This window comes from Rhyacophila brunnea, unplaced genomic scaffold, assembly GCF_057557595.1.
Source record: "Rhyacophila brunnea isolate RB1 unplaced genomic scaffold, BYU_Rbru_1.0 scaffold_8, whole genome shotgun sequence".
NCBI classification, from domain to species: domain Eukaryota; kingdom Metazoa; phylum Arthropoda; class Insecta; order Trichoptera; family Rhyacophilidae; genus Rhyacophila; species Rhyacophila brunnea.
Window position 1 is genome coordinate 34,589,507 of NW_028233350.1, and position 18,512 is coordinate 34,608,018.

Consider the following 18,512-nt stretch of genomic DNA (forward strand, 5'->3'; position numbering starts at 1 on the left):
AATATATGTATGACTGCAAATTTTATATCACTATTATAAACCTCTTTGTTTATATTAATTAGTACAATGCAGATTCATTTATATTCTAGAATCTAGATTAATCTAGAACATATTGAAGCCAGAGATTGATGGAATTTTTAAAATACTTCAATAAATTTGTAAAATCTAAAAATGTAGAATTCATTTTGTTTTAATGTTCTCCCGAAAGTAACATTTTTTAACATATAATCTTAGGGCAGTTTGTCACAGAATTATATCCACATTTTTGTTTAAGTGCGTCGGTATTTAATTCAAATTGATACGATAAAATGAAATATTATAAAATTGAAATAGGTTTAATGAACTTTTTTTTAATTTTTATTATAAAGACAGATTATAATAGGATTAACATGAATGTATTTTAATTAATACTTTTCAAGATTGATTATTGCTATTGTACATACATAGTTATCTATTGATATACAACATCAAGGCAAAAGGTTCTTATCACAAAAATTAGCAAGAATAACCAAAAAAAAAATACATAACAAAATATTATTTAGGGACGTAATCATGATATAATAATACAGTGGAGTATTTTGGTAACTCTTCACGATATTGAAAATGCATAAAAATATATATTTTTTTAATTATTATATTTTTTAACGTAAAATATAACATAAAGAAAATAATGTGTAATACTTCTGCAGAAGTAATTTTCCTGAAATGTATATTTTAAAAGTTGGTACTAGCAACACCTACTCACTTCATTATGAGTGACTTTAAGTAAATACCTACCTAGATATTATTCATATTTCACCATTATAGTTTTAAGTAATGAATTTTATAATCAATTTTCTTAATATAAAAATAAGTTTAACTATGTATTTCATTTCAAAGAATTTACAAAAAATACTATTATTAATTATTTGTTTTTAATTAGATATAAATGACTAGATGGCGGTTGACTTAGGTTTCGATTAATAAAGTGGACAAATAAGTGTTGCAATACGTTTATATGTTCTTTGAAATGAAATACTCACTATGTGCACTCAGGCGCACCCTTAGAGATACAGCCGCCCTGATAAAAACAATAAGCCCCCAATCTTTACAATAAAGTGAAATATTTGAGATTTTTTCCAAAATTTTAGATTATTGGGTCAATATCCTACATGACTTTTATGGAAATACTTTATTTATAAGGTATTGAGTAACCTAAAATAGTTGTTTTACGGTCAATGCATTGATTTCTATTATATAGATTTATGGAAGTTTTTGTTGATTTTTTTTAAATTGGTCGGCTGGCAGCATCTCTTTGTGAAAATTGGTGATCTTTCAAGTTTAATTTAAAAAAAATGACAAATCTTCGACCGTCGTCGTGCAGTGTTAATTTTGCACACATGGGAGCGACGAACCTGTGCGCACTGAGTCTCGTAATGGTTAAAAAGGTGGTAAATTTGTAATTAACTAGGTATGTATAATTATTTGGATTATTCAATTCATTGCACATTTCCCATAAGAGCAAACAACTATACTTAATTAAATAAAACATTTAAGCGTTCTATATAGAGGTTTTCATTATTATATATATATATATATATATATATATATAAACTATTCTAGGGGATCACAGAAAAATTGTCGCCGAAAATATTTTGCAACAAGAATAATAATTTGTATAAAAATTTTCTACAGCGTATCATAGGATTGAGACATCGTAAAACACTTTAAATATAATATTTGTTTAATACATAATCGTTTTAATATTATCAATTATATTTATTATTATTTTTACAAACAATTTAAGTAAGTACAATATTATACATACATCTTTATAATATGCAGCAAAATTTTAAAATTATAATAATTATACCATCAACTTTATTTACATCTCTTATCTTTTCGAATCCTTCTAGATATGTCCTGTAATAATTACATATTCAAACTTATTAATGCTTTTCGTATCATAAATTCGAAAATACAGTTGCTTAGTAACAGTGGTGTGTACGTACCTACCTAATTGTCTACCAATATCTTTTTAAAAACTTATTCTTAATAACGTCTTTTCAATTTGTAATACAACTTTATAATAATAATCATATAGTGCCTACACTCACGGCTACAAAAATTTGTTCCAATTTCAAAAATATTATACTTATTGCATACAGCAAAAATTATAGATCGTTATATAATTTAAATGATATACATCATTATAAGTACCTACACTCTTGAATATTAAAAATCATTCCAATTTCAAAAGGATTATAATCATTAAATTTAGTGTAGGTTGGTAAAGCAAAAATTAAAGATGGTTGAATTTAATTAACAGATAACTCATTTGCTTTTATTGGAGATTAAAGTGTTTTTTGCAATTATGATTCTCATAAACCTTATTATTTTTTTTTTATTTTACACTTGTTATGATAGTATTTAATGATACAACATTTACTTCATAAGTTTCCATTTAGATATAATTTCAACAGCTAAAATTTATAATACAAGGTAAATAAATAAATAGAGCAAGCATTAATTATTATTATGTACTCAAATCATTAGATTTGTTACGTAGGTACATTTAAAAAGAAGCATTGAAAATATACATTACTTACACATACATTTACGTACATTTAATTTTTTTAAACTAATCTTTATAATTTCCATTATTATTACAGTGATTACATACAAATTTACTATATTTTACGATGGTCTTAATAACATCAGGTTACCAGCCCAATTTTGACCAACGAACAATTAATTTAATATACCTATCCGAAAAATATTTGATTTGATTAATCTGTACACCTAGAATCAAGAATAACACATCTATATTAGTGATGATATGAAGTAAATATGAAATATTTATTGAACATGGATACATAGTAATAATAATTATTATGATAGAATGGAATTCTTCTTTGATTTTTACACTACATAGTACGACATAAGCCTTATTCATTACAAACAAAACACCGCAGTTAGTACCCCCGTGAAAGAAAAAGACTTATGACGCACATTGTACATTATTCATCTTGTCTCTTATAACACAAAATATATATTATTATTTACATGACAAAGTCAGCGGCTTTTATTATTACATGACGTCAGATATCACATATTAATAAATTTCAGTGCCAAATCTATAGATTTTCATCTCATCTATATTAAACTTCTGTGCCAGAGTATCTATATTCTTGCGCTAATGTAAACATTTTATTTAGTAGATCTTATAATTTATCCCTTACAGTTGTCGTTATAAGAATTATTATTGAAGATAAGAAAAATTATATGAATTTTCCACAACTCAATTCATTTTTTTAAGGCTGAGTTCGAAAAAAATCAGAATTACTTACTGTAACACATTTCTCGATTAATTAGTTAATATTTTGTACGATGTGGTGATAGGTGATATTGTATTCATCGATTTGTAACATTGAATAATTGGTACTTAAATGGTAAAATGAACATTTTCTATATATTTTTTATTATGAATGATATTGTGTAGGTACCAGTAAAACGGGGTGAATGCAATTTTAGTTATTAACCAATTCATACAATTCGAATCTCTATAACTTAAGTTAACATCAGAGCATATTTTATTTTTGACCAAAAAACCATCTTCTATAGAGCGTATACGTATGAAAATCATGGCATAAAAGAACCACTAATTTTATTTTCATACGTAGCATGACCAACTGGTATTTTTGAAATCACAGAAGGCTCTATACGTAAGAAATTTCAACATATTTATTAAATCTGATGTATGCCATAAGCGCGTTTATACTATCTTCAATTCCGTGTGCGCAAGGCCGTTCATATAAAATGAGCGTGTATACACGCTGTACTTTACACTACTGTCACTACACTGCCATATCTCGAAATCATAGTTAAGTGTTTAACCGAAATACAAGTATTTATGATTATTCCAAAAAATATATGTTTATAGGGATTTATTTTTTCGTACCGCCATGAATACGTCCCGATATTTAATGGATTACGACAAATCTCGTAAATTCAGGGTCTTTTGACTTTTTTTTTCAAAAAAAATGTCAGGTATGTCAAGTATTGTTTATGTTTATGTAATTTATCATACTTTTCCTCATTCTTAACGACAAAAATTTAGTCACGTCTTGTAATAATCGTCTTTTTTCTTGCATCTTACGGATGTCTCTAAACCGTTTTTTGTACATAAACGGTAGGCCAATTAATAGCTTTCACTGGATAAATAAGACACGAAAATTACAATCTGTGTTAATTACAAAATTGGATGACTGCTTAGTAAAGTGCCGTCTTTAAAACTACGGGTCGTGGATATCCTGCGGCTGAATACAAAAAATACATGTTGTGTTTAATTCATTGCGAGGACCCAATGGATTGCCCATGGCTAACAACTATTTTTCGTTAAAAAAATCATGTTGGGTACTAAAACTTCTACTCTGTGGAGTTTCATATTATGTTCCGCTTATGACCAAACATGGTGATTTACTTGATAGTACTTCAAAAACATGTTAATTTTTTTTAAATTATAACTAGCTAATATGCTGTTTTAAAACAAAACTCGATGATCGATCACCTTCTCCCCGTTTTACAATATGTTAGGTACTATGTTTAGATTTGTTAAGTATATTATTGCATAAAATATGTAATAGAAGAATAATTATTGTGAAAATAGTCTTAAAAATAACTTAGGAAGAGAGATCATAGGTTCGACTGAATAAGATGTATTATAGAAGAAATAATAAATAATAATTGAGATCATTTGTAAGACTTCAAGTTGTGTATTTTCTGACCATAATAACAATGACTGAGAACCGCTGTAAATAGGTCAATAATAAAGTTGAGGAGAAAGCTACAATCGTCTACTTTCTAAACTTCCAAGGCAAGCAAGAGGGAACGACACAAGCTTCGGGGTCATCCTCGCCAAAGATGACAGGCAAGGAGAGCCTCCCTTGTCAGCGGCGGCGCGGTGGGCTGGCCGACATCTCCTGGGAGGATTGGGAAGACTGCCTCGAGAGGCTGCCCCTCTGGCTCCCGTGCCGCTGAGGAATCACGAATTCCGTCGTTCTCTGCGGAGTGACAAACGGATTAGGACCTGAGTAAGGTCCCGAGATGGAGCCCTGCCTTTGCGGCATCCGGCGCGGCGGGCTCTGTGACTGAACGGGGCTTCCCCCGCTGTGTTGGCTAAATGTGGGACTGGTTTGTGAGATTGGGCTTATGGATGTGCCTGATTTTTGAGATGTCGACGATGACCTGAAAAGATTGCTCTGATATTATTTTGCGATATCCTTCTAATGTGCATCAGTGTATTCGTGAATTGTGATGTGCATGATCGAGCTGGTTCGTCTGCGCTCATTTTTTGTTTCAAATACAATGCCGAGGAGTCGGGTTCAAGACCACTGTAACTCAGTAATCTTTTTTTAACAAATGTTTACATTTTTATGTATTAAGCCGGTTAAGTGGTTCTTGGACCCAAACTTCAAATTCTCACAACAAAAGCGAACATAATAATTATCATTTGTAACTTCTTAACTTTGCATCGATTATCAGTTCAAAAGAATCGAATCATAAATCTCAGACAAAAATATTAATCTGATGTTCCAAATACATTTTTTTCGAATATTTTTGTCAGCATAACACCTTTTTTAAACTATTTGTCAAGAAAAACGAAGGTTAATAACAGCAATAAAATATTATTTGCAATAATTTTTGAATATCTACAATTATCTTTGATTTTTCCATTAACCCATTGGAGATAGATTTCAAAGTAATAATGACCCAACAGCCAGATTTAATTTTATATTTAGAGTTTACTAACACTGATACAATTTGTTTATTATATTTAATTTCAATATACTAAATATTTTAATTTAAAATTGTCTTTTTTTAAATATGCAAGGTTTTAATAAATATTTGAAAATAAAAGCCGATTGTCCAGAATCACTTAGTCAACAGCGATTGAAGCCCATTGTCTCCAATGGGTTAATAAATTATTATTGTAGCCTAACGCTAAGCGGTATAATACATAATATAAATACATAATATAAATTGTAATAAAATAGTAAAACATAAAAATAACTACCACTACTGTTGTAATACATTTTGTCTAATGGTGTATCTACCGGTATCATAATTTTTAAAAAATATTACCTAAACTCTTGCGAATCGGGCATTGTGTTATGCCTGCCTATAGAAAGCGGGGCGGGTGGCCTCCGAGGTGGTATGGCGGGTGGATTTCCTTGACTCATCTGTCGAGTGGGCCCCGACATCAGCTGCCCTTGCGAATTCTGCCGCGGGGGTATCAACGGGGGCGGCGGATGCCTCGGCGGAGAGTTTCCTGACGAATTTTGAACGCCTTCTACATTTTGAGGAGGAACCCGGTCATTTCCGCTCCACTGAGGAACGCTTCCGTACGCCTGGCTTCCGACTTGACCGGGGGCAGACTGATTATCAAAATTTTGGTTGGATCCTGTCCTTTCATTGTTGCTTCTCTGCGGATTGTTCCCTTGACTGATATTTCCTCCGCCGGTTGTTCTTGTGTTGACATTAGAACCGGCCACACTTGTGGTCGGCTTAGGATCTTGTTTTCTTGCAGCGGCTCCAGTTGTCACCGTAGGGTTAGTTGTCTTCCCGGCAGTGGGTGCGGGAGGCGTTTGACTTTCTTCCGTGGCAGGTTGATCAGGTAAATTAGCAGGCCCTCGAGCGGCCTGCTGCAAGATTTGCTTCTTTTGTTCTTGTCCAGCTGCCAGATACGAAAATACGCATAATACTGCGTAACATATTTGTTCAGCCTGAAATATGGTAGAACACTAAAATTATTAATTGGTTGTAATAAAGAAAAAGAAAAAGTATCGAGTTTTTTAAAATTGCATGACTCAAATACTAGGCAAGTATCTACAAATTATGTCTTTGTATCATAATATAGTTACCTATATTTAGCCCAAAAGATATTAGTCGTAATATGAATTTAATGCTAACACAGCTAAAACTGTACCTAATAAATTTCACGTTTACTAACATAGGTAACATTATTATTAATTCCTATTGATAATTTAATCTATATGGAGTATAATAATTATTGTGTATCTTATCTCTGATCCCGTAATTCCGTGAAAGTAAGTAGACACCTACATAATATTACACGAGGTAGCATTTATTTTATATTATTATACCATCATTTTAATAAAAAAAACATATTCTTTTTGTTAAAAATCACAAAAATTTCTAAATACCGGGATTCTGTCATTTTTAATGCGGGAATTTCAGAATCTTGAAATTTAACGAAATTACATTGACCCTAGTCACAATAGCATCATATACCTGCATGAGCTTTCAAATCGTAAATGAAATATGGACAATAACTTGATCAATAAAATGATTTAAAAAATGGACCACTCTCGCATCGGTATGATAGTTAATCTTGATTTTCTTGTACAATAACATTTTAATAATTTCTGTACAACTACAGTAAAATGATACCTAAATAAACGAGTTATAAAACAATGTAAAGCAGTCTTAAGTGTCCATCCAATACATAAATATAAAAAAAAAAAAATAGTACATATCTGGTGAAAATGTATTATTTTCGCAGTCATTTGTTTATGTATGTAAAAATGTGTAGTGTATATAGACAGGGGATAGAATTAATGTAAATAATAAAACACAAAATAATATAAATGCTTACAATTCACAAGAAAGATGTGTTCACATGCAATAGACTTCGTCAAAGAGGAAATTCTACTTTATACAAAGACAAGTTATCTGGAAGGGAGCCATCGTTCATTCGGTGCATTACGGAAACAGAGAAACATCGGTGGAGGGACTTTGTGATTTCTTTGGCCTGGAAACACATGCAACATAAAATAGAAAAGCTCACATCAACACACAACGCAGGAAAGAAGATAGAATGTCAAATAAGCACTAAGAATTTTAGGAAACTATAATGAATACCTAATTAAAATAGACATGAAATAATGATAAGCACACTATATAAGTAATAAAATCAAAAAGATTGAAATTATATAATAATATTATGTATACTGTATTTAAGAATATGTAGATTTTTTTATCTTGCCTTTACCTTTTTTTTACCTTGGCTTATCACATAAATATGTTGCTACTTAATGCAAAAGTAATCTAATTAGCAAATCGTTATACTAGGATTAGATTACAAAATAACTCAAAAAACGTAATTCCATGACAATGGCATTTTAAGGTTTTCATTTCAATTTTAAAATCTTTTTTTTGTGGATAATGTGTTTGATTTCTTTTTATTTTATCATTTTTGGAATTTAGCAATGCTCAATGATTTTTTTCAGTTATCAGTTCATGGACAGGGAACCATTCCTGATTTTCCTGTATAGAATAACAACAATGATTAATCCCAAAAAGGGTTAAATAGTTTTGGTTAGGTAGGAATTAGATTATATTATGACATTCAAGATTTTTTTTATAAAATTATAACGGCAGAAAAAATACATCGAATGGCATCATTACCTTAAGATTTTAAGTTGTTTCCATGTAGAACCAGGGTAGGTATCGAAATTACCAATGATTATTTAGAAGAACATTAATTCGAAAATTGTTTTATATTTCATGAAATTCTTATTTCAACGCTTTTTTTTACAAATTATCTACTTATTTAGGCCATATCTTTATGTTACATAACGAAATATTAATTTTGGTGCATATTAAGCCTATATGACAAATTAATATATCAATAATTGAATATAATAATAGTTCATTAATTGAATTAATCTTTTGTGGGTTGAATTTTTTTTAAATCATTTCAAATAAAGTATTTTTTCACAGCATTTTTTTCCTTATAAAAGACTCACTTTTGGTGATTTTAGAAGAAATTTAAGTACCTATTACCTACATATAGATCAAATCAGATGATTTAATGTAATTGAAACCTGGAATTGACAAAGGATTAAAGTGCCAAAATTTTAAATACTTTTGAATATATTACATATACATAGAACATATACATAACAAATATTATTATTGCCTATTAAATTATTACCATATCGCACACCTAACACCTCCGCTTGACGCGCCTCTGATTGTGTATTTAATTTGTTCCCTTCATTACTAATAAAATTGATATACAGCATCAACATGGATGGCTAAGTCAATTCGATTGTGTCATACAACTTCACTGAACATTTTGGCACATAGCTCCTTTGTATGTTTCAGGCTACAATAGTCATTATTTATTTTGAAATGGTACATACTAGAAGTGAGTTGGAAATACTGTCACCAGTTTGTGTACTCAAGTATCGAATGAAACTACCTATACTCAGTACGTGTGGCCCAATAAACTTGTTCCAAAAAACATCGCGAGTCGCTGGCTAGTTGGAAGACTTTCAATACTATTGACATTAAAAATGCGATAGCACAAATTTAAATTTATTAGTCTATGCATGTGAATGACATCATCTTATGTATGAACAATAGGTAATAAATTTTCTGTAGCAGCACATTCCCTCGGAAATGTGGTGAGGTGACTGATTTTTAGCGATTCTATTGAAGCCGATATTTCAAATACTAATATGGAGTTTTAAGTTTTTTTTAAGTTTTAGTTCCGTATGAGTAGTTTTTATAGTTTAGTATGAGACTTATGTCGCATACGCACGCCAAACGCTCTATATAGTATTCCAAATACTAGTAAGTATTATGCAACAAGTTTGATACTAAGTAATTTGTATACTGGTAGTAAGTATACTTAGTCTTCAAAATCGACCAATTTTCCCACTTCTAGTACATACAATGTAAACAAAAAATAATGCGACATGCAAAAATATAGAAAAAATATAACATTTTGGATTGTAGGTATATTATGTAGGTGACATTACAATGTAATTTGTAATTTTGCAAAGTTGTATTAAATAATATGAAGAAACAAATTTAAATGAGACATAATTCAACAATATTATTTATTAAATTTAATGACATTTCAAAATTTTTTGACATAGATTTACATACAGTAGGTACTTAATAATAGGTACCTGTCAGTGGCGAAGACTATAAACGATTGTTTCACTTTTGTCTAGAATTATTACCACATTCATAGGGTTGCTGCCAAAAGTTGGTACCTAAGTCGATAAATTTAGGTATTTAGAGTTAATAATGGATTGTGTCTATATAATATATATGTATGCTAGAAAAAAATTCAAGGCCATCCAAAAGCACAAAGAAATTACCATTATGCCTGATTTTAGAGGGCATGTCAAACTTCAAATTGCAATTAATCCATAACATGATTTCGAGACTTACCTACTTATGGCAGTAACCCCACGATATGGGGTTGCTGCCAAAAGTTGTTAAGTCGATAATTTATGCATTTAGAATAACAACGGATTAAGTGTCTATACCTATATAAATATGTATGCTAGAAAACAAAATCAAGCTCATCTGAAATATAGAACATACACATAAAGGAAAATAAAATTAGCATTATGCCTGATTTTAGAGGGCATGCCACACTTCAAATTACAATTACCCCATAACATGATTTCGAGACTTCCCAACTTTTGGCAGCAACCCCATAATAATATGCAATTACTACTACAAATAATGTAAAATGATTGTAGGTACTGTATTTTTAGGCACGGTGCAAATAATCTATATGATTTAAATTGTGACTAGTATTAAATAATTCAAATATAATCTTCGCATTTAAAATTTATGAATAACAGTGGCGCCATCCGTCAAATAAAAATATATCCATAATTCCTTAGTGGCTTGTAAATAATACAGTATGCGTTTGCAAAGTGAGAGAGACAGAGAGCGTCATACATTTACATCATAATATGGGATTATTTGCTTTTTTCAAAGACATCAGTGACTTTATTTCGAGTTTCGTAATGTGTTATTTTAAGTGTACCTACACGACTTGTCATTTTGTCAGTTAGCTATTAAAACTTTATAGATTTTTTACTGTGTATTCATCGTAAGTAAAACTTTACTTCTCAAGTGTGTACCTACAGCTCTTTTCAGTTGCTACATATTTATTTTCCTCTAATAGGAAGTCTTCGCCACTGGTAACAACGCTTAAGTTTAAGCTACATACCATTGATGATCGATATTTCCGTTGCAAAACCTGCCTCGTTTTGGGATCTGAAACAAGAATACATATACCCATAATAAAAAATTTATCAATAAAATTAATAACTGTCGGGAAACTGCATTTTGTATGGATTATAAGAAAGAAAGACTTGGGAGTCCCTATGACAGTTCTAAGTGTTTCTTGAATTCCAAAGGCCACCAATAAGGAAAGAAAGAGTCCGTAATAAGTGGAAACAAGAATATTATACTTTAATAAACTATTTTTTATTCAATGAATAATACCCAACATTTGAGAATGTAACACTCTTTTATGTGCGTCCTATCTAATTACGATGAAATCAATTAGTAGTTTTTACACCGTGAAGTGCTCAACAAATTGCATTAATTTTTGACAATCGACTTTTGTAGTGAAAATCAAAGTATCAGTTAAATTAATTATCAAGTGACGTCAGGATTTCTCCAAATTTTAGTTAATTATAATAAATACTTGCACTCGCTAACAATTTAATAAACTATTCATCATCCTATTTATTTCAAAGATTTTTGCTAGTAGGTATGTATATATATAATATTTGAGGTGCTTTCAAATTATGTATTTTCAATAAAAGGATGTAACACTCTCAATTCTTGTGAATTTTTAATAAAAAAAAGTTTATTAAATTATTAGCAAGTTCAAGTACGTTATAACTAAAATTTAGAGAAATCCTGATGTCAGTTAAAAATAAATTAATGTAATTGATACCCTAATTTAAACCACAAAAGCAGATTGCCAAAAATTAACACAATTTGTTGAATATTTTACTTTGATATCATTTATATCATATCATTTATATCATACTCGTTTTTGAAAGTAAAATTAAAGTTACTTAACTAAAAAATGCTAGTTAGGTTGATTTCTCCACTATGTATTTCAATAGGTATAATTTTTAATTAAATTACCTATCATGTATTATAACACATTACTAAGTATAAGTTATTTGAAGAGCCTATTTTCAAAAACCGAGTCGATAGTTCAATATTTTCCGATGTTGTCCGATCCTAATAAGATCATTGGGCCTCCAGAGAGTGAAGGTTTGTTTTAACAGATTTTGTTTTTACGATAGATGGATATCAGCCACTTGCTCAACCTAGGTCCATGGACCTAATAGGTTGAGCATTTCAATATACTTATAGGTAAATAATGTTTTTGAGTTCCAAGCGTAACTTTACCATTATTTTATTACCCAATAAACCCCTTTTAAAAATAAATATAAGCAAAATTAAATTGGACATATCGACATTCACTAATTATTGTATCTTTCGTAATTCTTACGTAAATGATACAATAATCGTAATTATTGTATCATCGGTAATTGTAAAGTATGTGAAATTACACATAAAATTTATCCTCATATATTATGTTTATATTGATCATCTGTGTGACTTATTGGTTCTTGAAAATAGACAATTTCTTACAATATAATCATCATCGACAATAAATTTATCAAAAATTTTCTTACTGAATTCCTCTAATATGAATATTCCTCCTTTTTGTGTAAAGCATTTCCTTATATGATCCAGACGAACAAAAAACTGCAAAAGAAACAGATTTCAATCATATAAATTCGTTAAAAAGAATATTATAATATACAATCTCTAATGTGTTGAATGTTTGATATTTCCACATATTTTACAAAGTATTGTAATGAATTAATAAAACATAAAAAGATTTTTATGAAATTTTGTAGATGTTATGATGTTATCTTGTAATAGGTACTAGTAAATACATGAATACCTACTTTAATTGACTATACCTACATATAGTAAAGTTATATGTGAAAATATCATAAATAATAAGTCTATTAAAGTGACATGCTTCATTGACAGTGTTGTGCCACTACAAATTAAAAGCACTTCAGAAATTAATAAGACAATATCAGTTTGAAAGTTGTGTGAGATTATGTTACAGTAATAATGTAAGAGTTTTCAACTATGGAATGAATGTTTTCTATGGGAAGAATAAATTTTAGTGAGGTATCGTTAATGGAATAATAATCAGGCAATGCGATAATTCACCACACAATAGATGGAATATTGAGTCACTATGTAACATTGTAACGTCAGCAACAGCCACTCTCTGCGTTCTACCAAGTCCGATTCATTATAAGTTTCAGAAGCCAAGCGGTAAAGCGTAATGAAGCCGGTGACATGCAAGATGGGCAATGAAGTGGGGAGCGAGGCGAGGCGGGGCGAAACGCCCGGGATGCGACGGCCGTCGGCCCGCGCTACGAGACCGCGACCGCGGCTCACTCCGCCCGACCAGAGTTCCGCCGTGAAACTTAAGAGATGGTCTGCTCTAATGTCGGTCACTAATAACCTTACTATGGATAATAACAATGAATGAAACTTTGCCCCGAGCCGGTCGCCGGACTGCCGTCCTGTCGGATTCTAAAACGACAACGGGCGAGATCAAAAGAATAAAATAATAATAGATGCGTGACAAGGAGAGATGTGAAAGAATGAGGTGAGGCAGCGGCTCGGTGACAGTGAAACGGCTACGCGGGACGTGCGGTCGCCGGGGCGGAAGGCAGGACGCGTCCCGCATGCTCTGTTCGCCCGCTAACGGACGCGCCGCTCCGGAATTTTCGACAGAACTTAAACAGCGCTAAAAATTAATTATCACAAATCAAATAAGAAAAATACAGAAAAATTAACAATCCTCCGGACGAGGGTGAATTGCGGAAAATGATAACTAAAAGGATGCTAAAAAGACCAAAACGATTCGAAAGCCTCAAACTACAGGAAAAGCCGTCTACTCTAAACAGTCAATGGCTAAATACGTAAGACAGATGGGTCACGCGGCGTGGTGAAGTGACGGGGTGCGCAGACGAGTGTGGACGGAGATGAGAACCAACGAGAATCATTTTGTACCTCATAGTCCTGCAGAAAGGGCGTCGGCCGCACGGCGATCCCGACGGACGCACAACAAAACAAAAACATCACATTAGTTACCGGAACGGAGGCCGCCCGCTCCGACGGTTCATTCGTGCCACACCCAAGGACCATCTCAAAAGTTCCTAAGCTTCCGGTGGAGCTTTTCCATTTACGGCTCATTCCGATACGTCTATCGACGTACCGCCTTCGCGCCGGACGCGATGAACGCCTCATAAATGAAAAAGCTCAATTTGTTAATACATGGTTTAATCACAATAATATCATTTCCACCTGCCAGAAATGTAAATTGACAGTTTTTATCTTTTAATGTTAGGTAATAAGAAAGTTGATTTATAACATCTTTCAGCAGAGATAATATGCAATCCTGTAAAAGTTATCAGATCGCACGATCAGAGTATTGTAATACTTAGCGAATATAGAAGAATATAGAAGGCCAACAGACAGCAGCATGCAAAACACCGAAACCGGGAAACGGCCATTCCTCGGCGGGAGACCGATCGACTTGTGCAAATCTTTAACATGTCGAACGGATCTTCGACCTGCGGTACCATGTAGAAAATAAGTAAAATAATTCCAAACTTACGACCAAAATGATGTTTAGACGAAATTAGAATTTAAATAAAAATTATAACAAACAGATGATTACAAAGGTTGCGAGCAAAATGCGAGCAGGGATCAAATATATAAGAATTATTTTTCAAATTATTAGAAAAAAGATAGAATGCACCACAATGATCATCATACTCGTATGTCACACACTGTGCTTAAAATTTAACAAACGAAAATAGGAAAATTTGAGTGGTCCTTGAAATCAATGAGATGTCATTTTTTGGCTCTTTCAGAACTATCGCATCATTCTAGCACATCATTTGTTATCGGTTCGTCCTTTTCAATGGGCAGGAAACCATTGAACCTGCGAGATAATCAATATGCTCTCTCTCATCGGCGTCTTTTCAAAGACTGATTGTAGCCGGGCTTGTCCAAACGAGTTTGAATCATGAAGATTTTTTTAAAATACCAAATGGTTTGCTTTCGAATTTTATAATTAGAACAATCATATCAAACATCCTTATATTACGTCCATTCAGAACAATTTTTGTTACAAAAACTAATAACTGATATTTTATTTTCTTATTGTATGACAATACAATATTAGTTTAAATATTATTATCATAAGATTCAATAATTAATACAAATAGGTACATAATTATTGTACAAAACATATACGTATCATTATTTGGATGAGATAAAAGTAGATTTTCTCAAACAAATTACAATAGAATTAATTAATATTAAAAAGACAAAACTACATTAATTATCTGTCTTCTAAAAATATGTGTTTTTTCTTTAATTCTTACTAATCCTAGCTATTAACTCTATTGTAAAAACATTAGGGTTAATTCATAATTGTAAAAGTATTCTTTGAATTATACTTTCTTTATGAATACATAAGAATATTATTATCTCTAAATAAATACGGAAATCTATTAGTTATTTAATAGATAAAAAATTCTGTAGTTAAAATTAACTATGTTATTTAAAAAATATGATAAGTAACAATAAATTGAAGATAATCAGAATATTTATATTTTCCTTCCATTTAACTTTATATTCTTAAGTGATTATTTATGTTATATTTCAATTTCTTACTTATCAAACTGTTTTTTCAAATTATCTTCAATAATTGCTTGTATTATGAGTTAAATATAATATTTTAGACACTCTTCACAACAAAGCACCTGACAGGTTAAAAATTGAGGTAAGCAATAATAATTGCAGGGCAAAAAGCTTTGTAAAAATACTTAATCTTCAATGACAGACAATCTTAGCCTTCAACGACCTGACGGATCACTCGTTATCATCAAACAGAACACTCATCTCAAAATCAGAGAGCATCAGACATTAACCGAGCTAATATCTCATTTCGATCATTGAAATAGAAGATTCAGGCATGGTCAGACTTTCTATCTTACTCTCACACATGTAGTACTGTAACTAGATGTGCGAAAAAGTGAAATGTTTATAATATATAAAACTTTTTAGTATCGCCTTGACGTCACAACATCCATTATTATTTAAATGATTTAAGAAATACATACCATCTCAAATGATAATTATTATTGTATTGAGGTCTCAACATATAAGAATTTTCATTATAGAGATATGTAAAATAATAGAACGACTGATATATATAAGATTGAATAATAAGACGATACCGACTGGATGCTGGGACAACTGGACAATGGGATAATGGACGACAGACATCTGGTCTGTAGATAGATAAGCAAGTCCGATAAAGTATGTATCTACCTATAATAAAACAACGTTTATAGTTGTTGCAAAGACTCATGACGATGGTGTGCTGTCACATTCCAATATTGCCCTGAATTACAACGATATTGCGCATGAATCGTTAAAAATTAATTGTTTGTAGAATATGTTATATTACCTTGAAATACCTTGTGCAATTTATGGAATATCGACAATTCGTCAATATTATTGCAAAATATTTACTGCAGTTCAGTGCAAGATTGTAATGTGTAAACACACCATCAACACGAATCTTTGCTTTATTATGGTAGATAATTTATATTAGACTTGGTTGTCTACTTTTTTCACATATTTCATTAATGTGTGCGGCGCCCAGGTGTCTGTCGGTCAGTTGTCTCGTGTTTAATTGTTATTGCATCAAGTCGGTGGCGCTGAATCATCCTAGATCCCGCAGAGTTGACACTAACCAGTTGTATATATCTGAATGTATTTCCTGAATATTCTATAGCAATAAAAAACAAGATGTCACCCTTGCCTGTGTCCAATAACAAATTTTAAAAGTTACAATAGAATATGGAAAAGTACAAAGCAATAGGAATATTGAAATGTAATAAAATGCACAACACTAATAATAATTTGAAAAAATGTGAACACTATGAGTTGCGAACGTCGGGTACCTTGCTGTGCTGAAAGAGTAATCCGACACCCTCCATGCAGACTTGGATGAGGCCGCCCTCGCCAGACTTGCAGTCCTGGATGGGGAACTCTCCTCCCAGCTCCGCGCCCACCCCTCCGCCCCCACCCCTTTCCATTGCCTCTTTTATGCAGTAGTAAAGTGCCTTACACTGAAACATACCACATTGACTCATTTTAGTTTATCAAGCAAATAATATACTTATTATAAAATTTAGCAAGTTGCTTAAATAGATCAATATAATAGTTACCTAGTTCTGTTTAAATTTTTTAATGTTTTTTTATCTACGTTTACATTAAACAAAAAGTTTAGGAAATTGTTTTAGAGTGGAATAATAATATATAAGGCATATCATTAGCCTGAGACTGTCCTGAGAAATTTCCTGGCCAACTGGCTCAAAATATAAGTATGTAGTGTGTACATAAAAATATATGTGTTGACATGAAGCTAAATGAATATTGCACCTAGTGTCAAATATTGAATGGCTCGGAAAACAATAAAAAAGTGATAAACACAAAATGACAAGGAATCAGAAATTATAATTATTATACTATAGGCGTACCCTCGTACATTTATAATGTATCATTTTGTATATACAGTCGCACTCGGTTATTACGATCACGGATATAGCGAGATCTCGGATGTAACGAGGAAACATTCGTTGACATTCAGTTTATGATTTTCTTCATACATTTATTCACTTTTATAACGAGCTACTTATCGGTTATACCGAGCTAAAATATCGTCAAAAATTTTCTTAAAACTGTTAATGTGTCGATCGCTTAAAAACATTTCGACCCTAAGCAATAAAATCCGACCGGACAGGATGCCGCCGGAATCGGATTACGTTTATAACACTAGTTAAGTGCTTAAGTACCTACCTAATTGGTGTTTTCGCCGACAATATTGAAAAAGTATACACGCATATGGTTGAAATTCCATGTAAAAAATCCAAGGTTTGAGAAGTCACTAGATACCTACCAGCCTTCATTACAATAAACAACTTCTTTTGTAGTTTATGAATGCCATGCTTGTTTCGAGGAAAAATTCTAATTGTGTATTTTTGTTTGAATTGCGACTTTTTGTGTTATGTGACCGCTCATTTAAAAATACCTTATTCTCTGATATAATGAGTAACACTTATAAGAAGCATATTCAGTCGGTCGCATCTTACTCGTACTAACCAAGTTCGAATGTATACAATAAAACCTTTATACAATAGATTTGTTTGGGCGAGAGGATGTGAGGATATGATAAAGTAGATGTTCTGAATGTATATTTGATAAATTAGTTGGATTACTTGTTTTTAATTGTGTTATGTATTTAACTAAACACAAACAATATTCTCAAAAACAAAATAGTTTAAATTTTATAAAAATATCCTATTTACAACGCAGAACTACACCTGGCATTAAAACTGCTGCAGAAAGTCACCCCACACGATAAGCGCATATAATACTGTGTGATCTCATACTAATCATGCACAGAAAATTACTTAAGGCCATATTCCATTGGCAGACGCACAGACCCAACCCGATCCAACGATCGACGCCAACCGTCGTCGCTAGCT

The 18,512-nt window shown here is 31.6% G+C and overlaps 1 protein-coding gene across 1 annotated transcript in view; it reads right to left on the reverse strand.

Moving 5' to 3' along the window:
• Positions 1-1,003: 1,003 nt before the first annotated feature.
• Rab3-GEF (Rab3 GDP-GTP exchange factor) overlaps positions 1,004-18,512 on the reverse strand; it is a 68,848-nt gene continuing 51,339 nt past the window's right edge. The window contains exons 31-35 of the mRNA XM_085958743.1: positions 16,926-17,093; positions 12,543-12,615; positions 11,048-11,094; positions 6,124-6,764; positions 1,004-5,226 (exon numbers count right to left, since the gene is read on the reverse strand). Of these exons, the coding sequence (XP_085814869.1) occupies positions 4,929-5,226; positions 6,124-6,764; positions 11,048-11,094; positions 12,543-12,615; positions 16,926-17,093 (1,227 nt within the window). The 3' untranslated portion in view covers positions 1,004-4,928. The remainder of the gene's footprint in view (positions 5,227-6,123; positions 6,765-11,047; positions 11,095-12,542; positions 12,616-16,925; positions 17,094-18,512) is intronic.